General features: G+C 32.1%; 1 protein-coding gene across 14 annotated transcripts in view; it reads left to right on the forward strand.

Moving 5' to 3' along the window:
* LOC129948589 (coiled-coil domain-containing protein CG32809) overlaps nucleotides 1-27,846 on the forward strand; it is a 413,266-nt gene that overhangs the window by 244,325 nt on the left and 141,095 nt on the right. For 13 of the 14 annotated variants that reach the window (XM_056059705.1, XM_056059709.1, XM_056059713.1 and 10 more), the window contains 2 exons: nucleotides 21,552-21,733; nucleotides 27,559-27,588. In XM_056059705.1, coding sequence (XP_055915680.1) covers nucleotides 21,552-21,733; nucleotides 27,559-27,588 — 212 coding nt within the window. The remainder of the gene's footprint in view (nucleotides 1-21,551; nucleotides 21,734-27,558; nucleotides 27,589-27,846) is intronic. The other variant, XM_056059712.1, reaches the window with a different exon arrangement.

Raw genomic sequence — 27,846 nt, forward strand, 5'->3', positions numbered from 1 at the left:
TTTGCTCTGTATCCTCAACAAAGAAATTACTATTTGTCGTTTTCTAGTCCTATCAACTATAAACTTCATAGTTCATTGCCGTTTTAAACCAAGCACAATGTCAATACAAATAAGCACCTTAATTCTATCAAAGTCATACACACCTCAAAGAATTCGACGCTTTGTCGTCTTGTAAAGTCACTATGAATTGAACAATGCCACTTAATAAAATTGGAACTTTCAAGTTCTTTCCTCGGGTTTGGAGTCCTAGTCACACACGTCGTTCGTTATATTGAGTTACGTAGAAGAACTGTTAAAAGAACTTTTAAATACAAAATACCACTGGCCTCGATATCTTCTTTTTCTGTTGACAGACGACAATTTTTCTAGACAGTTTTTTTCTGTGTTGTCCTTTCTTTTATTCCATTGTAAGGCTCCGTCCTTTTCCTTAGTTCGTTCGTTTTTTCGTTCTTTGAGGAAGACTCTAGGAAATTACAAAAGTGTCATGTGTCTACAACAACGACAAGTCAACAAAACAGCAATAAGCCAAAATCTCTAAAAGGACATACATACATACATATATATATATATAAAGAAGAGGATACGAAAAAACCGAATGTTTATTTATTTTGTTGTCCTTTTTGCAAGAAAAAACTTAAAAAAAAAAAGAATTTCCTATTTTTATTATTATAAATAAAAATGAAAATTTGCCAATGCAGTTGATTTTTCCTTATAATTGTGTGTGAGATGTTAGTGGTTTTTATGTCCATAACCAACAGTTGGATTTCCTTTGCAACCAACTTCGACCGGAAACGTGCTCATGCCAAAAGCCGGAAAACGGAAATCTTATATAACTTTGTCTGAGTTTTGTAGACTGTCCTCTTTTGCGAACAGAAAAATGTTCTTTTTATGTGCGAAGTATCACCGACATTTTATTAGGTCAAATTGATGGTTAATAAAATTCATAAAAAAATATACATAATTATTTTTATGAAAACTTTGTATTTTTGATTTGTATGAAATTCAATAAATATCCTGTCAATTGCAGGTTAAATGTTTTTAGGATTTTCTAGTTCTGTTGAAGTATAGGCTATTAAGTTGATAACGCAAAGTCAACGTACTTTGTATGGGCCATCGCTTTGTTATAATGTTAACGCAATGGCGGATTGAGGGGGGTCGTAGGAGTCATAACCCCCCTCCTGGGAGAATATTTTTTCGTTAAATTTTAAATTATGTTAGTAGATATTTTTATTTTCTTAACACAAACTAAAGTTTTCTTTGACGTCCATAAAAAGTGTTAGGCTTTCCTTAAGTGTTCTTACCTTTAAAATTTATTATCTATTAAATACAAAAAAGATTATTTCACGATCTTAATAATCTCAAAAAACCTTCTTTTTGAGGTGAATTTGCTTTGAATGCTAAAGAACTGAAATTTGTACATGAAATTTCAGAATATAAATGTCCCAAAAACAGTAAAAGTGAACTTATGGCTAACTGAAAAACAAAATGTACGTTTCATATCTATTAACTAAGTATAAAAAGCTTTGAATCTCTGGTGAATTGAAGAGAGTCTGCCACAGTATATTTTAATAGCAACAGATGACCCTAATTCTAAAACTTTTACAACATTTTCATCAAACAACATCGATGTTCTCAAGGAACATTACCGTTCACTTCTCCAAACAGAGTCAATAACATTAGATCATATCGCCCAATAGCAAAAAATCATCAGGCAATGATAACATTTCAAATTTTATTTTAAAAAAATGTCCGTTCTCTCTGAGCACTGTGTTATCAATTGTTTTTAAGTAATGGTTACTTTCCGACATAATGGAAGCAGACAAACATCTTACCAATATGAAAGAAAAATCAAGGCGAGAGGTTGACAGCTTTCGACCGATCTCGCTTATCTCAAACTCGTTAAGTATTTTGAACGGGACCTGGCTAATCCCTTTAACACGTTCTGTGAATATGAAAACATCATTCCAAGAAACCCATCCAACTGAATTTTCCGAACTGACTCATTAAGTTAATATTACATTGTTTACTAACAAAACTTCTGCAATAAATATAGGTTATAAACACACCCCTTTTTTCTCCGCTAATACAGGCGTGCGTCGCTCAAGGGTCTATTTTATGTCCACTTTTGTCAATATCTTTTTGAATAATTTCCCTCTTTCATATTTCACATCGGATGAACCGGGTTCTATTCACTATGATGATGACTCAATTGTATTCGCAAGTAATGTTGAACCAACCTTAGCCCTTTACAAATTAAAGCAAGGACCACCACTTGTGGAAAATTATTTTAAGAAATAGAGTCTAAAAATTAACCCTAGAACATGTGGATTGACTTGCTTTGGAAATGCGAGAGGAAAAGGACATTACCTTGCAGTTAAAAAGAGTAAATCCCTTAACCTAACAATAAATTATTTTAAAATATCATTACGTTCAGAAACAAAGTATCTTGACATCAATTTTCAAAACCGATTTCTCTTTAATAAACATGGTAGGATTTTTATAAGAACGGCAAAAATGGCAGCTGGTTCATTGAAAATACTATTTAACTCGAAATTCCTGAAAAAGAACACCAACATTCCAATGTACTCGTATTACACATTAATAAGACCCATTCTTACGTTCGGATTCTGCACTTGGTTTACCATATCACAAACAGTTGCCAGAGAATTCGAGAAATTTGATAGAAAGATCATGCGACGATGCTGGGGACTTTTAAGAAAACCAAATAAAAAATGGTATTCCAACAAAACAATCTACGATTCAACACAAGTAACACCCCTGATGCAATACCAATCAGACCTATTTTTGAAAAGGATAGAGCGCACAATCTCTCATTCAAACACACTAATAAGATCCTTAATAGAATCTAACACCACTGACAGTGTTAATGACAACTTTTACCTTTCACCGATCAATTGTCTCAACGAGGGGTCAATCGCTCTTTTAAGACCAGATAAAAATTCGAGCCGTATTCCGTTCCGTAGTCCGTGAATTTTAGAGGTTGATTTAAAAAAGTTACATGCACAAATGTTAGTAACATAAAACCTCTAATTTTAATTGTCAGAGTATTGTATAATAATGTAATAGATAGCAATGAGAAAAGTCTCAGACTCAGTCAACACTCGGGGTAATCAGAAGATTATCCTGGGTTTTTTGACTGTACATTAATCTATTACGGTTTAGTTTTACTTGGTTCTAACCTTAGTTTTAGTCCTGGTCTGCAACTAATTATCAGCCAGTAAAGAGTAAAGCAGCTATAGTTGTCGGGAGCAAGCAACTAAAATTATAGCAATATATTAAGACCGTTATACAATGAATTTGAATTACAAAACTTTTAAACAATTCTTGATCTAGCTCAGACATAACTTAAGTCGAGCAAAAGTGAATATTATTGTTTCAATAAAAAAAAAGTACATTTTCTCCCCGACTTATTTTTAAACTTAGTTTGTTTGTTTTTAATTTGTATACAAATTTTGTACCCTAATACACCTATTTCTTTAAATTCAAGAAATAAGCATTTTTTTCTATAGGTACAATTTTTAAGTTTTGTGACTGCTTTTTGATCAAAATAAAAGGAATATGTCTACCAACATCAGCTCCATTCTACGAGTAAGCAAACTGAAAATGGTAGTAATAAAATGTAACTTAAACCTTATTTAACTATTGTGTGTTAGATCTTAAATAGGGCATATTTATACAACAGTTGGAAACATTATGAATAAACGTTTTTCATTAGATTTTCGATACAGAATATTGACCCATTTTTGAAATATCGAATTTTGAAAAATAAATGCAGTATTTTTAAAAATCCAAAAAGGAAAATTTTACATTTTTGATCATCAAATTATATTAAGGTTCATTATTTCTTGAGGAAACTTAAAAACAAATTAACGATTTTTTACTCTTATGAAGTAATTAAAAAAATTTACTAATAGTGTATTGGTTCGCTTATGAGAAAATTCGAATTTTCGATTTTTGGCCAACAAAATTGCATGGGGACTACTGATATTTAAAAAAAAAAAAAAAAAAACAGAAAAAAGACCTAACGAAAATTGGCTTAAAACCTTTATTAATCGGCCCTATGGTTGGGTTGTAAGGGCGTGGATAAAGAGACAGACGAACGGAATCGAGTGCCCCACTTTTCCTGTAACCATTGTGGCACTCAAAGCTCGAAATAGTCACTTTAATCTTTCTATTGTGTAAATTTATAAGGTTAGGGTATAAAATATGTAATTATAATTTTGTCAAATTCAGTTACAGAACATTTTGAAGCGGTTCCCAAAAACTCGTCTTTATAGTAAATTTTCCACCCTAATTAAAAGTCTGGATCTGCCTTTGTGTAAACGTTATCATATAAATAGATATCAAGGGATCATTGGGCGTATCATTTTAAAACAGCTGATAGCAGTTGTATTAGAAGACTTGATAAAAAATGCTGCAAAAATAAAGCAAGGTTTGAATTTGTTCCTATAATTTAAATTTAAATATGGCTAACCATTAAGACACCTGCACACAAAAGTGTAGTATTTTAGAACAACTTTTGTTTGAAATCTTTAAAAAATAAATAAGTTACTCAATTCGTCTAGCATAAAACGTTCTATATATTTAGAAATAGTTTGAAAAGAGTTTCTAACGTTTAATGTAAATCCACGATACTCTTGTGCTCAAAGCTTAGTGTTTTTTAAAAAGGTTTATAATTTAATTTTAAAATTGTGAAAGCTTTTAAAAATGCTTCTTTGTCAAACTTTTGCTTTAGATCTATTTTTGTTTGGTCTTGTAAAATAAAGTCTGTATGCGCTTATACCAATATGCTCGCGAATTTAAAAGAAATGCATATCTAGATTAAATAAGTTATAGAGACACAAGCTTTCTGTAGTAAAATAGATTCAGGTAATAATCTTTTTTTATTTAAGAATAGTTCAATGCACATGTGGCATTAGGGTTTATGTCAAATCGGAACTCAACCTAAAAGTTCTTTCACATGGTCTCAGCCTGTTGCGAGGTATTCACAAATCCATTATTCAGATTTAGATTGTTTCTTAAATTTTATTTTTTGCCATAAATAAAAGTTATCCATTATTTAAATAACCAACTCGCTTTTGATGGAATATTGAAGATGTTCATAATTCCAAATGGATTTTATTTCATATCTTTAAAGTTTGCTTTTTAAATACGAATAAGGAACACATCATTGGTTTTTTTTTTGGTGTGATTATAAGTTACTTTGAAGTTTAGATGTTTTGATACCTATCCTCGTCTTCTTGAATAGACGGTAGTTACTATGAATAATATTATAATAAGGTTTTTCTTTTCTTGCATAAACTCTTAAAAAATCTTTCAGTTTATAATAATATTAAATTATTTTCTTTTAAACTTTTTTTTTTGATGCAGTTATTTTAGACCTTACGAATAATCAGTCGTTTTAAAATCGATTTTTTTTATAATAAACACATACTCAATGGGATATTACTACCCTTATTATGCAGATATAGTGTGAGCACTAAGAAAAGGAGAGAGGGTAAAAGCGAATTGAATGAACTTATGATAATATTATAGTCTGTCAATTTAAATGCTCTACGTTCAATACTATCCAAGAAGCTTAAGTAAGCTGCATGAGCACCACCCCAGAGATGGGAGTTATATACTCAAACTTTGGACGTATATAAGTCTTGTAGATAACTGCCAGATAAAAAGGGATGATATATTTCTTGCATCGCACCTTGCGGAATTTTTGGTGACATCGCGTATGTGATCATTCCACAAAAGTTGGTTGGTGACTAACATACCGAAAATATCGAGGTGTTCAGTCTCATTGATGCAAGTGCCATCCATGGATCATGGTAATGGGGGTACAGCTCGCTTTAACGATACAAGACAGCATCGCGTTTTCGAAGCATCAAATCCACACGTTTTTTAAATCCCCATTGAACAATACTGTTTAGGTCGGAATTAAATGATCTAATCATATTTTGTCGTTGCAGTTCCACATCCGAAGAAAAGGGATGTGAGTCTGAAAACGAATATGAAAAGCTAAGAGTTCTATCGTCGGCAAAACAATGTATTGGATTAGATGTTGCAGACAGGAGATAGAACACAGCCCTGTGGCACACAAGCATTTATTTTATGGTTTTCATACTTGAATCCATCCAATACTACCATTGAACAATCCGAAAGGTAATTACTAATCCAATGAAGCAGGGATTCATGAAAACCGCAATCACACATTTTCGATAAAAGAGTCTAATGCCAAACCTTATCAAATGCTTTTGAAATGTCTAGCGCAACAATCTTACTTTCTCCAAAGCGATGCAAAGATTTGCTCCACTCGGTAAGATGAACCATGAGATCACCAGTGGACCTATTGGTTCAAAAGCCGTTTTGACGGTCATTAAGAAGATTTTGATCTTCAAGATATTTCTTGAGCTGATAAATAATCCGCGTTTCTATGACTTTGGAATGAAGGGACGTCGGTGCAATCAGTCGGTCATTAGAGGGTGGGGAAGATTCGCCTTTTTAAGAATGGGCTGGATAAATGAAGTTTCGGACCAGCGGGTTTATGTGTGTTAAGATCTCTAAGGATTCTTCCCACAGTACGAGTGCAGAACAAGATTGGTCCCATAGAATCACTCACTCGCTCAAGTACAGGCGGAGTGATAATACTCACTTGCAGCGTAGAATTGGCGGCGAACTGCCTAGCACAGAGATTAGCTTTCTCTAAAGAGCTAATAAAAGGTCATTGACAACGAGCGTAGGAACCGAAGAAGAGGAAGAATTCCTCATGATTTTTACAAATGACCAAACATTTTGACTGTCTTTGGGACATTGCAGTTTTTTTTTGCCGTAATTTTTGGTCATGTAGAAATTTGGTCCGTCGAATATCGTGTTGTAGGCCTTCCTGGCTTGTTTGAACTCTTTCCGGCTTTCTTTAGTACGGTTGGCGTACGGAAACTTACTTCTTTTCGTAGTAAAAAGTTATACCAAAGTTTTGAATTTTAAGAAGCGGATATATGATCTACACAACCCATATCTTTATGAAAATATTAAATAGCATTTGCAAATGTTTATTTTTATTTAAGTTTTTGGAATGGATAAAATCCAAATATCAGCAAGATACTTTTTCAGATTCTGCTTCGGAATAATTATTCATAACTTAATAAAAAAATATGTTTACCTTGAAAAACAATCATCACATTGAAAACTAATATTTTTATGATTTCCTTTAATGGAACACAATGTTCAAACTTAATTGAATAGTGATCGATAAAATTTATCATAAAATATTCCAAATTTTGTAGACGCATTGCTTAATTAAAAAAAATCGAATAATAAGACCATTCCCTTGTTGTTAGGGGATTTTTAAATCTATTTGCTCAATAATGCATCAGTATAATAATTGAACTATATATTTTGTAATTGCGGTATGTACATACTTCGTTCTCCAAACGAAAAGAAAATGATGCCACTCTGTCTGTTGCATTAAAAGTTATCAGCAGCTCATATTAACAACACCATCGTTCACTGAATTTCTTCACTACTTGTCCATACTAATCGAAAATATACTTCAATCCAGCCAGAAGCCCTCTGCCACAATTAAAGTTCTTTTGCTTTGAATCATCATCATCCTTCGTTACACACACACTCGTACATATTTCTGTAACAGTCTTAAGTATGATGATGATAATAGTAATAATTATCATCTTAATTGCAGCAACTGCAGATTTCTCACAACTCCAACCCAATCTCGCACCGCAGCATCAAAATTCCAACCACCAGATTCTCATCCGAATAAAAGCTTCAATTGTGCAAATTAAAACCTATAGAATAGCTGGCACAGATGGAAAATATGTAATTCTTTTTTTTCCATCCATTCATTAACCATTGCGTTCAAAAAAATTATATATATAACACAACGATAGCAAAGATACAACAACTAACAACCAAAGAATCCCTATACACATCTGGTCGTCGTCATCGTCGTCGTCGATCTAAAAAGATCTCAACTCTCGAGTATAGTTCGGATTTTGGATTCGGAACCACCCGCATCCCATAAAACTGCCCTCAAGTTGGCTTGGCTTTGACTGTATCTATAGATACTTTCAGTGCTCCTAATTTGTTATTAAAAAGTCAGAAAACTCAGTTTCATTTACGCGCTCGGATCGTCTAGTGGTCGTCTTTTTTGTTCTCGCCGCGTTCTACTTTTCACGTTCAGAAAAAATTACCCGCGAACCGTGATGTTTATCTCATAATAATTTACTACAAATTATTCGCCTATTTATTTATTTCAATTCAAAGGCATTAAGATTAAGCTTCAAAGAATTCCTCACGTTTCCCGTTTTCACTGGAAAAGTGAAAATCCCCAAAAACCGAACAAAACGTATTTTAGGAACCCTAAATTGTTTACAGTGAATGTTAAATGTTCGTCCGTCCTAACGAGTTTGAAGTTTTCCCTTTCGAAAGCAATCTGTTCGTGTAAGTTCTAAACAGTGTTGAGTGCAACATACGGGAACCACCTTTTTTCCGTGCGGTTTCATAATTTATCCAGAAAAAGTTCAAAAATTTTAGTGCATTTCTGACACCCATCACCTCTCTTCCATAAGCAGTCTGTCTGTACGCGAACTTCTCTATACGATAAAAATCAATTAGGGGTTTTTGTTTATTTTGGCTTTAATGTCTGAGTGGAATCTTTTTTATTTATACGCAAACGGGATAAACAAACAGCTTGAACAGAGGATAAAGGATTCCTGGGAGAGAGGTAAGAAACAAAAAAGAAAACATTAACAGCAACAACAATAAAATACGAAACCTACTCAAGCTCATCCATATGAACTTTTTAGTTTTGGAATAAATTACTCGATTGTTTTTATTTATACGGATACGGATAATTTATGCGGGTTGCATTTCCGCCACCCATATTGGAATATTGGTACTATGGAAATATGTGCGCCTTTTCTTTTTTTTTATAGTGCATCTTGTTTCTGTAAAAATCTATTGATTTTTGACGAATACTTATTTTGCTATAGCCCTGCTTTTTCCACATGATGTGATGTCTTATGGTTTATTTATTGAACTCAACATCTGCTTTATTTAAATATAAAGGCATATAAATTGTTTTTAATTTGAGAAGAGTATTATTTAATTTAAATTACTTTGAATTGATAGTGTTTTGATAAATTAAAGAAATCGAAGAAATTTCTTTGTTGTTTATTCAAAACACTACATAATAAATTTATTTATTGATTCAAGTTTCATGACAAAAATGTGACATGTTGTGATTGTGATGACGACGACGCGACGTAACTAAATGACATATTACCATTACTGTGTTACTGTTGTTAACATTTTTCATCTTGTTCTTGCGGTCAGCCTCGACATGCAATGAGGATTGTGAGTATTATTTTACAATCTGTGTATTTATTGAAGATCAGTAAGGCTTGACGGATGATCTCGAATCTGAGTAGAAACGTATAGTTAGGTTATAATTGAAGCACAAAGTAGGCAATAAGGAAACCGCTTCTGCCCAAATGTCAAAATGAAGTAAAAACAAAGACTACATGTGTGTTAACCCTGAAGCTGTGATTGAATAATCAATAAAAACAATTTTTGCATAAGCTAATAGAGGGAAACATTCTTCCAGTGGAAAAACAGGACAATTAGAAACAAGAAAACAAAATTAAATTTGATAATAAACCATAACTCGAAAATACGGCTGAAAAGAGGCTGGAATGCGACCCACACTGATAACTTCCAATCCCGTCTGTCGATTTGTCTTGCTTAAAAGTTTGTAGGTTTTCGTGTTGGGTTAAAAAAGTTGTCAGTTGAATTATTCTTAAACATTTTAAATTTACCAACAAAGTTTTTCATATAAGTACATAGTTAAGTTTGAAAATCTAATTCTGCTGAATAGATTTTTAGTCGAAAACAAATTTTTACCAATTTCACAATTTTTATTTTTTTACAAATTGGATGAATTAAATTAATTCGAGAAATATCAAGAATCGATCATACATTTTTACCAAATTTGCGTACTATATTTTATAGATTTAATTTTTTATGAAAAAAGACGGACGGTTGGATTTAAAAAAAAAAAATGAACTGAATATCGAAAACAATATTTTTTGTGAAATAAAAAAAGTTTGAAGACAATATTTTTAATTTTTGTAAAGCTATTTTCTAAAGTAAATGTTTACCAAGTTTTACTTTTAGGTTTTTATTTTTTGTAAAAAAACTGTCAATTTGGTTTTTCTCAAAATTTGTCTGATGTTGACAACAATATATTTTAAAAGATAAAAGTAGTTTAAAGTCAATATGTTAAAGTTTGGAAATCTTTGCACAAAATTGTTTTAAAGATGAAATTGTTTGTTTGTTTTTTTCGCTTTTTAAAAAATAAAACCGTTAATTGGATTTTTTCCAAAAATATACTGGTTTGGTATCACGTTACAATATATAATATAAAATTTAATGTAAGTCTCTAGCGTTTTTGGTTCGTGAGGTATTTCCGGTTAACCAAAATGTTCACATTTTTTTAAACTGCTATGGTAAATAAGACCATCCACGCAACTTTCTTGAGAGCACTTACTGCATTATTATCTGTGTAACAAAATTTATTTGAAGTCGATATCTCTACTGGTTCTTGAGCCATGGACGACGAAAAAACGTAGCGAACGTACGATCGTACGTACACACAGGCATCTTTCTAAACATCTTTTATTTCGGCTATAGGGACCTTGAAACGTCGAGAAATGTCAACATTTTTAATTTGACAAATAGGACCCATAACAATAACTTTCTATTTGAAGTTAAAACTGTTTTGTAATCAAGAGATTTTTTCTGATTTTTTACTTATAACTCATGTGGAAATTATCTCGGCCTTAAAATCGGATGACTACTATTTTATAGATATTTTTGAGGTTGATAATAAATGCATTGCCGGTTCTTTTTACATGCCACCACGTGTAGCTTATTCTCGACTGATTACACCGATTGTAGAAGAAAAGTCCTCTCGTGTACCTGAATTGTTCAGTTGTGCAGATTTAAATATAAATCTTCTTTAACATTCATAAAACTATTTGAAAATATCAATGAATTCTCTAGGAGTCAGTTACTTATCCCTGTCTTTTCATATCATAACCTTGTTTTCACAAACCTTGACTTAGGTTTCGAAAAAAAAAAATCTAAAAATTCCTCCTCTTATCATGACTTTCGTAAGATCAATGTTGATTATTTATTAAAGGATTATTTATCAATAAATGTAACTTTAATCTGTAGTTAAACAAACTTCAATTTTCAATTTTATCTTTTAGATAAAAATGTTCCATTAAAAGCTCGCTTTATGAAAATCACAAGGTTTTCTCTCTTTCCCTAATGATAAACTTAATGCAATAAGATAAAAGATGTGTTCTACCATAGTTGGAGACGTTTTATTTGTCCAAAAATAATTTGCAAGCTTAAACGGTCACGTATTCATTTCACGAGCTTGAAAAAACCAGCGAAATTTTTTATAATAATTTTTAACTCAAATCAGTCCTCAAAGTTTTTTTTGGAAAGATGTTGTCTTAAAAAAGATGTCTTAATTTCTGATGTCAATATTGATTTGGGGGATATGATTCGTAAATTTTCTACTTCCCAAACCCAATTTAGTTGTGTGTTCTCAAGAATTGCGGAGAGAGATAGCATAGACGCATATTCGGTAAGTGCGGTATATGTGTATCAAATAGGAAAACAAATCCTTTCTATAAAATCGAAATGCACCAGACGTAACAATTTTTATCCTCGTACCTATTCTTATTCCTCACGAAACTTACATCTTCAACACAAATTAAATGACCTTTACATATCCCACTTCTTGGAAGATGTCCCAATTTATCCCTATTCCTAAATAAGTAAAACAACTAGTACAGACCCGTATCTATCCTTCCTTTTTTATCTAAGACTTTTGAAACTCTTAAAAGTAACCAATTACAATATTATATTAAAGACACATAATTCTTGAAACCTCTGCAGTCACGATTCTGGTCCTTACATAGTTGCGTTTCAGCTTTGCTTATTGTGTCCAATGACATAGAAAGGCTTTTGACAAAAAATGTACTACTTTGATACTTACTTGACTTGCATTAGATTTCGGTTATTATAATCTTCTCAGTGATAACCAGACTTCTTACTTTAACTTCTCTAACACAACTAAAACCCTTATTTATCCATATCTGAGAAATCGTATGCAAACTATATCTTGTAATGGTAAGTATGGTTCATACTGGTGTTCCTCCATCCAGAAGAAACCAAAGCTCGTCCAATATCGAATAGAAAACTCAAATCTGAAAATTTTCCCTCCGCAATATAAATTAATTTTATAATTGATTATGTTACACAAGTAAAAAACTTTAAATTGATCTTTAACAATAGACTAACTTGGGACACCAACGTCGATACCGTTGTGTCAAAGATTTATGCCTCGCTCAGATGACTTTCTGTTATATCGTATGATCAATTCTACCCACTCATACTAATTTAACGTTAGCTTAGCCACTTGTTCTACCTATTAATACGAATGGGTGCAAGCTCCGAGCTGCAGACCTTGACTCTCATTCGGCTCAGAAATTAAAGCTAGCATTTAATGCAACTGCTCGGTTTGTTTTTAACCTGCTTGACCAAATCGATCATGTCCTGTTTCAGGCTCGTAAAATTTGTAGTTGTAACCTTTAAGCTTTCTTCAAGTATTGGTGTTGTACCCCAAGTTATCTATCTAATAGACTTAAGTATTGTTTCTCAAGTCAAATCATCTTATTGCGCTATTCCATCCATACCTGTTTGACATAGCGCAGGTAACTGTAGAATAATAATCCAGTCATATGAGCTCTAGAAACAAAAGAAGAATTTTCTAGGGTCTTTGTTCTGAAAACAAAAAATAGCTATAAGAAACACAATCCGAAACACTCTATATTTTCTATATTTTTCTGATTTTCAAAATTTCTCATTTGTCTGCATTGTAAATTTTCAAATATTTTAACAGCGTTTGAACTACCAAGATCCTTTTTTATTTTTTACCAAATGCGGGTTTTATTACTAAAATGTATTGGATACCTATTACAGTAAAAAACGTCTTAAAATTTAAAATCGTATGCTTGTAGTAGTACCCGTCATGAAAAAGTGGTTTCTCAAATTAGCCGTTCGGATTTGGCATATAAACTGACAACATTACTCGCACACAGGAATGGTTGAGAGTTGTAAGTCACTAGGCCCTGGTTCTTCATGGACTGTTGCGCCACCTAATTTATTGTGTATGCTTGTTTATTTAAACAATCTGTTACTTCTTTTAAGAGCATTTATTTTGTTCTGTCTGACAAAATAATACATTCGAAATACAGAACAATCTAATATTACAAACACTTTTAACTTTTTAAGCTCTGTTCATTTCTATAATGTTCAACTTTTAGCACTTATAAAAAAAAAAACAGAATATAGTTTTTGATTTATATTTAATATCCCTACTTCCCTTCTTCTCAAGATCTCGAGATCAAGTGTTATATATGAAGTCATTCCCATAAACAGTTGTATTCGCATTGAATTTGTTGTTCTCTTTAACGTCATAAATTTCTCTTCAAGCACATTTTTAAAAGTAATCTTATGGACTCATGCCAAAAAATTTTTAATTTGTGAATTCAAAACCAGAAGGCTTAAACATCATGACCAAAACTTTGCGTACTTTTTTTACTGTCCTCACGTTTAACACTGATGCCAAGACAAATACAATCTAGCGGCGGCGGCGCCTGTATACGGACATACATCCATATGCAAGCAGAATTTATATTTAAAATACTATTCCACGATCTACCTCAAAATTTTAAAGAAAAAACAATTATAAATAAATTGCTCTTGAAACTTTTTCAAATCGTTGCCTCCTCCACTAGCTACAAAAAGATACAAAATATCCAAATCAAGATTCGAGTTCTAGATACATAAATAATTTAGATACATTCCTGTCAAATTTTTAATTTTCAGAATTTCCGGTATGAGGTTGTGCCTTATTTATAGTTTTCAGTTCCATTTGTGACGCAAAATTCATTTGAATTTTTTTGAAGGGTAACTTTTGACAGGCAATGACATAACGTATACGTAGCCGGATCAAGTTGTTGATTTTGGCCGGCTGCTCTCATGGTTATTTTTAACAAACAATCAAAAAAAATATCAAGATAAACTCCAATTTCGAGATAATTTTGTACTCCCCACTAAGTTAAACGCTATATGTCAAGAGTATGACAGTTCAAACATCAAATGTCAAACATAATTGACCATTAAAACTTTCCATTTACACTCAAAAATGTATCTTGCACTATAAAAAATAACTTGTATCTATAATTATAGGTAGCTACATAATCATATATCACAATTTATTTGTGTGTCTTCAGAGAGAAAAGGCGTTTAATTAATGTGTCGACAGGGCAATGCACGGAACAATTAAAATTTGGGTCACCCTGAGAGATACTGTAACTGATTGTTTGTTGTGTCACATTGTGTGAGTCTCGGGCTTGAGATATTGAAAGCGAACGAATATTATGTGATTTAGTATCTTTCATTTTATGAGGCTCGGAGATGGTTGATATGGAAAGTAATATTTTGTTTCTTTCAAATCGTTGATGTCATTTTTAATTTCATTGGCAATGACATTATAGATATGCGTAGTTAAATGATGTATTTTTAAAAGTTCATGTTTTTGGGGGCGGGTTTTTTTGACATATTGAATAAAAAATGAAAGTTGAAGCACAGATAATAAATAAAATAAAATAATATTTATTATCTGTGGTTGGAGTTTATATTTTGTTTTATCCACACAGTGAGCACAGCTTTTTGTTTTTATTAGAGAATTATATAACAATTCAGTAACACCTTTTTCTTGTTTTTTTTTAAGGAATATACGCTACGCACTCATATCTATGTTTTTTTTAATTTTTTAACTTTAAATATTTAGTGAATAAAATGAGGACTATGTCATATTGTTAGTCAAAGTACAGGGTGAAGCATAGCCTACTTTTACACCGAAAGCTGGTGTACGCTGGTTACGCCTTTCATTTTTTTTCTTTTTACATCTTTATTGTTGATAAAAAAATAATATAATACGTACAATTTTGTATTAAACCGTCGGTCGCTTTCTGCAAAAATTACATTTAGAAATTACGAAGTTCAGTAAATTTAAAATTTGTAGGCATATTAAAGCAATATATATTAAAAATTTAAGTAGGAAGTAAAGTTTTAATAATTAAAAAAATTAAACAAAAAGAAGAAAATAGGAAAATTTCAATCTTCTACTTATTCTGTGAACAAAAATATAAAAAAAAATTGACTGTTTTGCATATATGCTTGTTATCAAGCTATATTCTTATCATCATTAGTTTTTTAATCTTCTTTTATTAGTTTTTAAAACGTAAATTTAATTTTCCAAACGTAAATTTAATTTTCAAAAAACTACTTGTTTTTTAGTTATAATCGTTTTTATTTGACTTTTTTTTATTAATTATTCGATATTTTCAGAAATAGTTTTCATTCTGATTTCAAAACTTGTTAAGTAGTGCCTAATTTGAACTGGTAAATAGTTTTTAATTTTGTTCATCGTTATATGTATACGTTATACTATGTGTAATTCTTATTTGAATTAGAAAATATAATCGTACAATTTTCGAAAAGGTTGTTAGATTTTTTGGACACGATTTTTGTTATTTGAAAATATTTAAGCGGTTCAACAGTAATGTTACATTTTTAACAATTAATACAAATAAACATTTTATCTCACCGAACAGTGGTGCAAATCTTTACATCTCTTTGGAGAAAGTAAGATTATTGCACTTGATATTTCAAAGGCATTTGAAAGGGTTTGGCATCAGGCTCTCTTATCGAAAATGTGTGCTTTCGGTTTTCATGAATCTCTTCTTCATTGGATTAGTAATAATCTTTCGGATCGTTCAATACAAGTAGTATTGGATGGATTCAAGTCCGAAAACCACAAAATAAATGCTGGTGTGCCCCAGGGCTCTGTTCTATCTCCAACCCTTTTTCTCATTTGTATTAATGATTTCCTGTCTGCAACTACTAATCCAATACATTGTTTCGCTGACGTTAGTACTCTAAGCTTTTCATGTTCGTTTTCAGAATCACATCTCTCTTCTTCGGACGTTTAACTGCAACTACAAAGTATAATAAGCTCGTTAAATTCTGACCTAAACAGCGTTATACAATAGTTAATAAAAAACAGCGTGGAATTTAATGCTTCGAAAACCCAATGTTTGCCATTATCTATAGATTGCACTTGCATCGAGGAGATTGAACATCTCGATATTCTCGGTATGTGTATCACCCACCACCTTTTGTGAAACGATCACATACGCAAAAGTTGCCAAAATGTCGCCAAAGATGTTTGAGTTTCTAAGGTTTTAAGCGTCTTGGAAAGTATTGAAGGTAGGGTATTTACATTGATTGGTGATAAAACCATCATCGGATCATTTACGTCGCTTGAACTTTGTCGTAATGTTTCTTGTCTTACCCTTTTTTACCGTTATTTTAACGGTTTATGCTCTAGAAAAATAGCCAGTTGCATTCCTCGCCTTAAACAGTTCAACCGTAATACTCACGCTTCTAAAAATGTTCATTAGTATACCCTCGAGCCCAACTTTGGTCGTACTGTCAAGTACAGAGATTCGTTCTTTAGCCGTACTACGTGAATGTGGAATTCCTAACCACACTCTGTCTTTCCTAGCCATTGCAATATTGAGGAATTCAAAACCCTCTCTCCCTTTCCTAGTGCTCACACTGTGTCTACATAACAAGGGTTGTTATATCCCTTTGAGTCTGCGCTTAATATATAAAAAAAAATCAGGATCTTTAATACAGGGATTTACAGCAACTTCCAGACATACTCTTCATTGATAACATTTGAAAAATTTGTCATACGAAATATAACTTTTATGTAAATAAAGTCTGCGAATTTATTGCAATTTCTGTTCGGGCTTTAAATAAACGATCATACCAGTTTTTACATTGTATATTCGCTTAGTTTTTAAAATTAACCAAAAGGATTTACGCAAAGATTTACTCTCTCATATTTTTCGAAATGATTTGATCGAGTTCCTTTTTCTAAGTTACCAAGACATAACAAGTTCACATCCTTCTTAACTTTTGGCATTGGCTTAATCTATCTATATATTGATTTTTTGAGTAATAAAAAATCAATACCCTATGCATATAGGATAAACCACAGCCCCCACGATACTCTCACAAGGAAGCCATCCTAACTTATGTTCCTGGAATTAACCAGGAAGCTTAAACTACAACATATCCCGTGGTACCACATCTTCAGTGGAATGATGATTTAGTCTTTGATGAAGAGACATCCAGGGAAGATAACCGTAGAAGTGGTCGCCCGAAATCTTGTGGAATGCAATCCGCCGAGCTTTTGTCTGCAATGTATATCATTCCTAAAAATTATGAATTCCACTTCAGACTTTAAATATCGATAGCAATACTTATTCGATTTGTTTAGTGATACTTATTGGGTATTTATAATTTGTATTAATAAGTCAACCCCTACCCCAGGTGTAGGACGACAGTCCTGTGTTTACCATCTTTCGTAAGATTTAATCTTAGGAAGGAAGTAAACCGTAGCTTCGTGCGTTCGCTCACAAGTTGAGAATTTTCTCAGTGCTGTGAATTTTGCAACAATTATGAATTGATCAGTATCATTCATCATCGAGCTACACTGATTTCTCTAACTTGTTCACCAGAAGCCACCATGTGGAGGTGCAAGTAAACGCTTCTTCCTTCCAGATTGCAGACAAGCATATAGCATCCCTACATATACACGGAAATCAGTGTGACTCCCCAACATAGATAGCATAGTTTGAAATATTCGAGGGTTAATTCAATATTTTTTTTAAGAAATTTTTCTTGTATTTTTTTAATATCATCCATCCATTAAAATCAGTAGACTTCTTTGTGAAAGCAGAAACAGGTGTTATTTTCGGCGTTAAACACTTTGAAAATGGACGTTTCTTGCACAAAATACTACGGAAAAAATGGTAACCACATTAAATTAATTGCTGACTTGGCTATATCCAGTTTTTCTTTTATATATGGGCACTGATATTAAAATAATTCAAAATAACGAAACCTAGGTATTTAAATTTTTTGACAATTTTGATGCTGGTTTAATGTGCACTATCTCGGGTTTCTGTCAGACCGAGTTTTCTATTATTATTTAAGATTTTACATAATACATTTTTATACCATTTTAAAAACTCTTAAGACCACCAAACACGGTGTTTTTAAGACTAAGTTGTAATATATCATATCCCTAAACAATAAATTGAATGAGGACTTCGCAAAGTACAAATCTGTTTCTTCTATAAACAGTTAAAGATCATGTTTTCGTAAATTCTTATTAGTTTTGATATGGGGTAACTTATGGGTCTTCATTGAATGTAATTTTTGTATGTTTTTGCATAGTTCGTTTTGGAGCTAATTTGCATTGTAAATTTCGAAAAGCTTCAAGAAGGGGGTTTGTTCGTAGACTACCAGATTAACATGAAGCGAGCTTTAGGTTAGGTTAGGTTGGAGTGGCTGTCCAGATGTCATTGACGCACGTAGACCTCAAGGGTCCATTGTGATACCACTAATGGGGTTACCCATGGGAGAGTAATGAATTTAAACAAACCATTTTGTACTTTTTGTAGTACCCGTGGCATAATGGTTAGTGCGTTGGACTGTCATGCAAGAGGTCTTGGGTTCAATCCCTGCCTGTGCCACCTTAATTTAAAAAATTAATTTTCGCAGGTACTGCCTCTTGCGAGGAATTGACAATTTCTTCAAGAGTAATTCCTGTCATGAAAAAGTGTTTTCTCAAATAAGCCGTTCGGACTCGGCCTAAAATTGTAGGTCCCTTCCATTCCTGACAACAGTATTCGCACACAGGAATGGTTGCGAGTTGTAAGTCACTAGGCCCTGGTTCACAACGGACTGTTGCGCCACCCAATTTAATTTAATTTTGTACTTTTAATAAAGTTAGAGAGACTTTTAGTGTCAATCGTTGCCAGTTCACTGGTGTTATCGAAGAAGGGATTACCGAGAAAGTAATTCCTTTTAATGGAGAGTGCTGGACATGTACATAGAAGGTGTTGGACTGTTTCCTCTTCCTCCTCGTCCATACAGGTTCTACAGAAGTCATTTGTGTAGACCCCTAGCCTCAGAGCATGTCTTCCTATGAGGTAGTGTCCCGTTATTACTCCAATTTTAGAGCTTACACTTTGTCTGCTCAGTGATATCAAGCTTTTTGACCGTTTTAAGTCAATACTTGGCCATATTTGCTTGGTTGCCAGGCAGGTGGTACTTTGTGACCATCTAGCATTTGTTGTTTCTAGATCATATTGCTTGAGAAGATATTTGCATGTAGCAAGTGGTGTTCCTATGTTATGTTTTTGTCTAACATAAGGCAGAAGTGTTCCATTTTTGGCGAGCTCATCGGCTTTGCAATTTTACGGAATGTCTCTGTGGCCCGCACCCAAATGAGGTGAATGTTAAACTGGAAGCGAGCTTTTAGATCACCTCAATTCTTTTTATAACTGAATAGAATTGAAATGAGCTTGATTTACTCGATTCCGGTCGGGGATCGGAGTCTATTCAAAATTTGTGAAGAAAAACCTGTGTGGAGGAGTTGGTTTCTGCAGATAATGTATTATTGTCTGTTTATTTGCATGTTTCTGTACAAAAATATAGTTTTACAAATTAAAAAAAAAAATTGCACATGGAGTAGGTTGCGTATGCTTATATGTTGCTAAACTATTCAGTTCTTCATTGTTTAACACGAATCAAACTATCTCACTTGTACTTCATAGAAACATCGAATCACCATCTACCTAATTATCTTTTCTATTCTTGCAAAATAAGCCAAGTTAGTCTATTTTCATTACCAAAACTAAATAATATCAACAGTAACAGATTTGATTTTTTTTCGCAAATGGAAAACAAAGGATTCCAAATGCACACCTACTCAACGAACAAAGCTATCGAGACACAAATTAAATATCAATCGTAGCAACATTTGAGAACGATTCTAGTAAGATTCTGCTCTAACTTTTATCGCAAGTATTCTTACTATGGATATTGTTTTTGTTATTCGTGTAAAATCCTTTTATACTATAAATAGATTTTCTAACAAAACACGGGTAATGCTTCTGTGTTATTTTAAGCTTAGTATACCAGATAAAGATTTTTGAAAATGAGAATTTTTTGAAAAATAAATAAGATTTTAAAATGTTTTTAAAATGACATTAAATAATGAATTGTAGTTTTAGAAAATTATCACAAATTATATGCATTGAAAAAAAAAACTATTTCATGAATTTACTTAGCCTCACAAAGTCTAATATAAGTTTTTTTTCGAGTTATTAATTGTTGTTCCTAAAAAACCTGATGTGATAGATTGATTTTAAAGTCGGATTCGAATTAAAGACATCAACAAAATTTAAAAAAGTGATTGCTGCCTACATTACCTTGTTGTCCAGTGTTAGTTCTTACAAGTTTTAATTACCTCAGCAACTTAGGGCACACAACTAATGCGCTCAATGCTTGAATTATATAGCTATTTTGTTTGAAGAATAATCTTTTCTGACAATTTGCGTTTCATGTCGGGAGCACCTTTACCACATTATTTATACATCTGTGTTCGTCAAAAATATTGTTTACTGTCGAGAAACCAATACATCCACTTAGAGTGACGGCTTAGCAGACTGCGGAATAGTGGCATCATTGTTTAACTTTTCTTTGAAAATGATAATGTGATGTTAAGCGAATTTTATTTTTACTGAAATTGAAGACATAAATTGGGAAAACCTTATGTTGACACATGATGTTACGCCATTCCACATGACAATGCCAAATTCCGAAAATCGTGTTACCAGCCATCTTGGGGATGTCATTTGGCTGCTTCGGAGCTGACATTTACCCTTTTGGGCTCGTTTTTGTTAGAAACCTTGAAGAACTGACTGAATAATCCTAAAACAATTCAAACACCACATGAGCCACTGCCCAAGACAATGAAAAATGTCTATGAACATTTTATTGGCATCCACTTAAACCAAACGTTGTTTTCCATTAATAAAGACATACATGGAGATGATTGGGAGAGCCTTTATAACGGATTTCCCTCATCCCAGTATTTTCATTCTGTATCTTCGCCAGGGTTTTCTAATTTCGGGTAATAAGAAATCTGTTAATTGCTATAATAATAGGGGCAATTTTTTGTTTTTTGGTGAAGGATTAAAAGTTATTCGGAAAACATTTTATCACATTTAGATAGTTGGATCTTTTTAGAAAAACAAAAAACAGTTAATATTTTATTTTTTGAAACATTTTTGTCACATTATTAATAAAATAACAAAACATATTAAAACATTTATTTTCAAATCGAGTTCTTGCTTTTTGTGTTAAAGATTTTGGAACTTTTAAAGAATATATTAAGCAATAAAATTAAAAATATTATTTAGTTATTTACATTTTTGTATTTTTATTTTCAGTATCCGACGATAGACGACGTAACGCCCGCCGCGAAGATCCCAGACGTCATACGCTGGGTGGGGATATGCTACAATATGGCGGGGGTGGTAGCGTCGGAGGTGTTCCCCTTGGCATGGGAAACGCCGGTGGTGGCGGCATGGGTAATCAAGGTCAACCCCAACAACGAGCCATGGATCTGGAGGTAAATCGACGTTACATACCTAACACTCAACTTCTCTATGTTTCACAAATTACAAATGTTTGAAAGTATAAAATAAAACATCAAAAGTATTCTAAAAACACAGAAATTCATAATAAAGTTTGCTATTTTAATTTAAAAAAAAAAAAAAAAAACTAAAAAAAAAACTACTTACTTCATTCAAATTTTTGAATACAAAAAACAATATCTAAAAAAACGGAAATGTGTCTAGATTTGCGGTGTTCATTAAGTGTGTTTTGATGTTATGGGTATTTTGAAGCATATTCAAAAGCAAAATGTTTTATATCTTAGCTATATTTGCACACAACACCACATGACTGGCAGTCAAGCAAGTCTCACATTAATTTGTTGTTGTAATTTTATTTTCTTCCGTTTTTTTTTTCAAATTAAGTTTTCAATAAAACAAAATAAAACATTTATTTTTAAGTTGAAATATATTTTTTGTTGTTAAAACTAACACTTAGTTGTAAATTTAAATTCAATAAATCAAAAACCCTAAAATTATAAATTATTCGTTGTGATTTCTTTGTATACTAACCCTTAATTATTATTGTGTTTAAAAGCGAGAACTTTTTGATTTTGTTTAAAAACAAATATTTAAATATTTTATAAAACAAAAAAATATTATTCATGATTTTGTTAAACCTTATAATATATCTTTATACTAATACATATTATACCAGTTATAATTAAGTATTTATGATTTGTAACTTTTAATTGATAATTTCTTGATTTTGTATTTAAAACAAAAAAAAAAATAATTTGCAAGAAATGTAAAAAGTATATTTTGCAGAGCTTCAACATTTTTTTTTCTTATTTTTTTGATTTAATTAAGATTAATATCTTGTAATTTCTTTTATGCTTATCTCCTCTTTCCTTCACATTTTTTGTTTAATAAATTTATAAATGCGGTCATTTATATGCATAAAGAGTTAGGAATTGTAAAATATAAAATTTGAAATTATAGACTATAGTTAATTATAATCAAAAAAAAGTTTCAAAAACAAAATAAATAAACAATTTTCATTGCAATAAATATATGACGCTTCGGTGAAATGTTTTAAATATTAAATTTTGTTTGTTTTTGGTTATTTCTTTTTAATTCATATTCCTTTTTAATTTCCATCTTGGTATTTTTCTTATTTTTTTGTCTATATATTTAGGGGGGTTTTATGGACTCATAGTGAAGATTCTTAACATTAATTACACAATGCTGCAATTTTTTTGATATGTTTTCTTTTATTAACACTTAAATTATCAAAAACACACACACGTACATACATAATACATTCATTTTTATTAAGATTTAAACACCAAATAAATTAATTTGCGGCTAAATGTGCTTTCATGAAGAAGATTCCATACAAATAAACATTAAATCATTTTTATTACTAATATTTACATAGCACACTTTCCATAAGTGGAGTCAACTAATCGAAGAGCGAATCAATATTATCGAAATAGAATAGTATAATATTTCAGCTGAAGACATTTGTTTGAAATTATGTTATAGGTTACGTACTTTTTAAAGATTGACAGTGTTTCGAAATTATAAGCTTTACCAAATGTTCTGATATCAGTAAAGGAAATCGAAAACTTCTAAACTTAAATTTAAACATAGAATGGATATCATGAAAAGTCATGGTAGCAAACCACATGAGTCCATATCAGTATTAAAAATTGAATGACTAAATCTTAAGCTTTTTCCCTTCACTGGAAAACACTAGCCATGTTTCATGAAAATTCAATAGAATTGAGTGGGCATTATATTTCAGATTAAGAAATTATCACAAAATCTTTATTATGATCGTCATGAAAAGGAACATTTTGTTCTAAAAGCAATTTTCAAAACTTAAAATATTTGAAAAAATAGTATTTCATTAAATAAAAAACTAATGACTCTACATGAAACGTTAGAAAATAAACTAATTCGGAACTAATACTAGTTCTTATATTTTAAGCAACAATTTTGAACCCAAACAAATTTTTTTGCAAAAATTAAGGTAAACTTTTTAGCAGAAGAAAGTGGACATAATAAATAAAGAGGACAAGAATGATCTTCGAAAAAAAAAGTTTAAAAACGAACGATGTTATCTTGTAAAGATATTTTTACAGGAATATTTAAACAAAAAACTAGTTTTATTTCTATCTGATAAAAATCTTCAAAAAAAACCTAGTTAGGAATAGTTATAGAGTAGTGTGGCACTTTTACCAAACTAAATCAGTACTGCAGTTAATCAGGACCAATCTATGAAAGACTGACAAATAATTTTTTCTAAATTTAAATTCACATAAGTGAAGTTTTATAATTGTAATACTTTTTAATGGGTTTTAGAGCATCTGATCAAGAGGTTTGGTTCTTTTTACCTGTTTTTTAAGGATATTTCGACGATTTATACTCTAGAGCAGTGTTTGTCAACGTGTGGTCGCGACCTCATATTATAAGATTCTTAACAGAAATTCCAAAAGGTTGAGAAAATACTGCAGGTAAAAAAAAAACAATAAAGTTTAAAAAGATTTATTAAGAAAAATAATAATTAAAGGACATATTCATATGTATAAAATAACCTACAAGATATAATTCATCTTAAACATTTGTATTTGTATCAAATTAACAAACAAATTATTCTTAAAGCGAGGGTTACTCTTGTTTTTCGGAAATCAATTTCTCAAATCGTGGATCCGTTTTTGCTACATTGAGAATTAAATAGTCTTACAAATTTAAGAGATAGTGGTATTGGGGGTGTGTTACGCTCTAACGACAGGAGACAGAATTGAGTTTTCGAAGCATTAAATTCACGGTTTCCTAACACGGTTTCTGACTTCCCATTGGACAATGCTGTCAAGATCAGAATTTTAGTGAGCTTATCATACGCTGCCGTTTTAGTTCTACATCCCAAGGACAAGAATGTGAATCTAGAAACGAGTATGAGAAGCTGAGGGAACTGTCGTCGGCAAAACAGTTTAATGGATTAGAAGTGGCAGACATAAGATCATTTATGAATGTAAGGAAGAAAGTCGGAGACAAAACGGAGCCCTGGATGAAATTAATCCAAACGGGTTATAGTACTTGCGTTTAGAACATAAGTTTGTTCTGGATAAAAACGTACGAGATCTTTCCTATTAGCTATTACATTCTTGTGTACTTCCCGTTTTGGTTTGGTGCACTCTTTCCATTCATTCAAAGGTATTTGGCAGTGTTGGAATTTTCTCTTGTAAAATTTATGTGCCTCAATTTTGTTTGATTAAGTTGGAAACGCAATTTTTGTGTCCAAACAATTTTATCGACATCATTTTGCAATTTGTGTGTAGTTTTTTGCCACGTATCTACCAGACACCAATTTTGCAGTATCACCAGCAAAGGCGTTCATGATAGCATTTTAATAAAACTGGAGTAACCCTTTTATATAAAAGATAAAAGGTTTGCCCTTGGAAACTTTCTTGTGGTAAGCCAGCTTTTACTTTCCTTAGTCCCGAGTAGTTTTGGTCGTATCGTACTGTGAAGAGTCTGTTCGTAACATAATACTTCAGTATTTCGTAGTACTGCCCAGCAAGGTCCCTACACAAGTTACAACCTTTTCAAAGGCTTATTTTTCTTCAAGTACCTTTTTCACCGCAACAATAGTTCGATGCACTTGGTCTATCCTGTTATGTTCAATTTTTAGTCAAGAATGATGGCTCTGAACAACCTTTCTTTGTTCTTTTTTTGCTGTGTTTTAAGGATATCGAAGGCATTTCTTTTCAAAACTTGAGCAGTAATATCTTTCTACCTTGATGATAACTTCAGTTAAAATGTGTTTCTTACTTACTTACTTACTTTAGGTGGCACTACAGTCATGTGTGAACTAGGGCCTCACCCAACAAACTTCTCCATCTAGCTCGGTCCCTAGCTAGATGTCGCCAGTTGCGCTATTTGTGCGTGCCACCTGATCCGCGGTCTTTCTCTACTGAGCTATCTTGTGGGTGTGAATATGAACACTTTCAAGGCCGGAGCATTGGTTTCCATGCGCTCTACGTGAACCAGCCATTTTAGTCGTTGGACTTTTACCCTTCTTTCTAAGGCTACGTCGCTCTACAGCCCGTACAGCTCGTCGTTCTATCTTCTCATCCACTCAACTTCGATGCATACGGGACCGTAGATCACACGAACAACTTTTCTTTGTCATAGTCCATGCTTCTGTACCCTATAGCAACACGGGGATGATAAGGGTCTTATATAGCGACACTTTGGTCCCTCCAGGGAGTACTTTGCCACTCAATTACTTTCTTAGCCCAAAGAAACAGCAGCTAGTAAGAGTTATTCTGTGTTTGATCTCAGCGCTGGTGTTGTTTTCTGCGTTTACAGACGAGCCTAGGTAGACGAAGTCCTTGACTACCTCAAAGTTACGTCAGTCGATGGTGACGTTTTGACCAAGACGTCGGTGTTGTATATCCTTTCTTGACGACAGCTTGTACTTTGTTTTGCCCTCATTAACCGTTAAACACATATTTGCCTCCTCTGCCTCAATACTCACAAAAGCCCCACTGACATCACGCTGAGTTTTTCCGATTATGCCAATGTCATCAGCATATGCTAGTAATTGGACAGACTTTTGAGAGACACGTGTTGACGTGCAAGCTCTGTCTTTCAAGTACGATGTTGAAAAAACCTTTTTTTACATCGAAATTTTCTGTTAAGTTGATTCCAACCTTTATGGAGCAGCGTGAATTCTCCATGGTTATCCTGCACAAACAGAATAGTTTGGCAGGTATGCCAAAACTAGACATGACTCTATACAGCTCGTCCCTGTAGATTCTGTCATATGCGTCCTTGAAATCGATGAAAAGATGGTGGGTGTCGATTTGGTGTTCTTGGGTTTTTTCCATGATCTGCCGTAATGTGAATATTTGATCAACTGTGGACTTTCCTGGTCTAAAAAGAGACTAAAGAGGACCCATAAGGTTGTTGACGATGGGCTTTAGACATTCACATTTTACGGCAGAGAAGATTTTGTAGGCGATGTTAATTATACTGATTGCTCTATAGTCTTTTTTGAAGATAGTTGGCTCTATCCTTTATATGTTTCAAATTAAAATTTGTGCCCATAGATCGTTTATTTAATTATCAAAGACACACATTTTGTAACTCCTTTTGCTGATACCAGAAATATTGGTAAAGCTCTTCAAATGTTTCAAATAAAACAAGAATTTACTATTAGTTATTGCTTATTAAAGAAGTCACTATACACCATCTGTCTTAAAAACCTTAGCTTTCAATTAAAGAGAAACATAATAGTTTTTTTCAAAATAATATTATGTTTAGAAGTCCCAGTAATTAAAAGTATGAGAAAATTGTAGTATCGAACATTATGCATACAAAAATTACACAGAGGAGTTATTAAAGTTGAGAGTATAGTCTCATGTGTAGTGTTCTAGAACACTTACGTAATTTATCTACAAACCCTTATCCCTTATACACTATAATTATCATGACAATCATGACCCTACAATAAAATGTTAGTTATGTATTCGTATTCCCTCCTACCTGTCACACAGTATCAACGCAAAGAACAATTCACATTCATTATTCAAAATGTCAATATAATTCTATCAACAGCTTAATATAATAGAAAAACAACTTCATTTTCTTTTTTTTAGTTGAAAGTATTGATTTTGAGTTCCAATACAAATCATATTACCAATAAAAACAAAACAATTAAATCAAAATTCATACAAATTTTACACTAAAAACACACACAAAAACACAACTATACTCTACCATAAATGGTCGCATATTTTTGAATTTTATCTCTTGTTTATTTTTGTAGATGGGTACACGAGCTCAAAAGAATAAAAAGGTAAACAAAAATTATTCCCTACAAAAAGAAATTCAACATTTTATTATAAAAATAGTAAATAAATATGAAAATAAATAAATAAGCATCATTGTAGAAGTATTAAAAATAAATAATAATAAAATAAATAATTAAAATCCGTCCCTGCATCCATCGAATGGTTTTGAATGAGACAAGTTAATTGGTATAGTTTGGGATAATTTAGTTGGTCAATGGTAACTTCTTTGCCTCAAAAAAATATCTATACTTAATGTAAATATA

The sequence above is a fragment of the Eupeodes corollae genome, chromosome 2 (assembly GCF_945859685.1).
Source record: "Eupeodes corollae chromosome 2, idEupCoro1.1, whole genome shotgun sequence".
NCBI classification, from domain to species: Eukaryota; Metazoa; Arthropoda; class Insecta; order Diptera; family Syrphidae; genus Eupeodes; species Eupeodes corollae.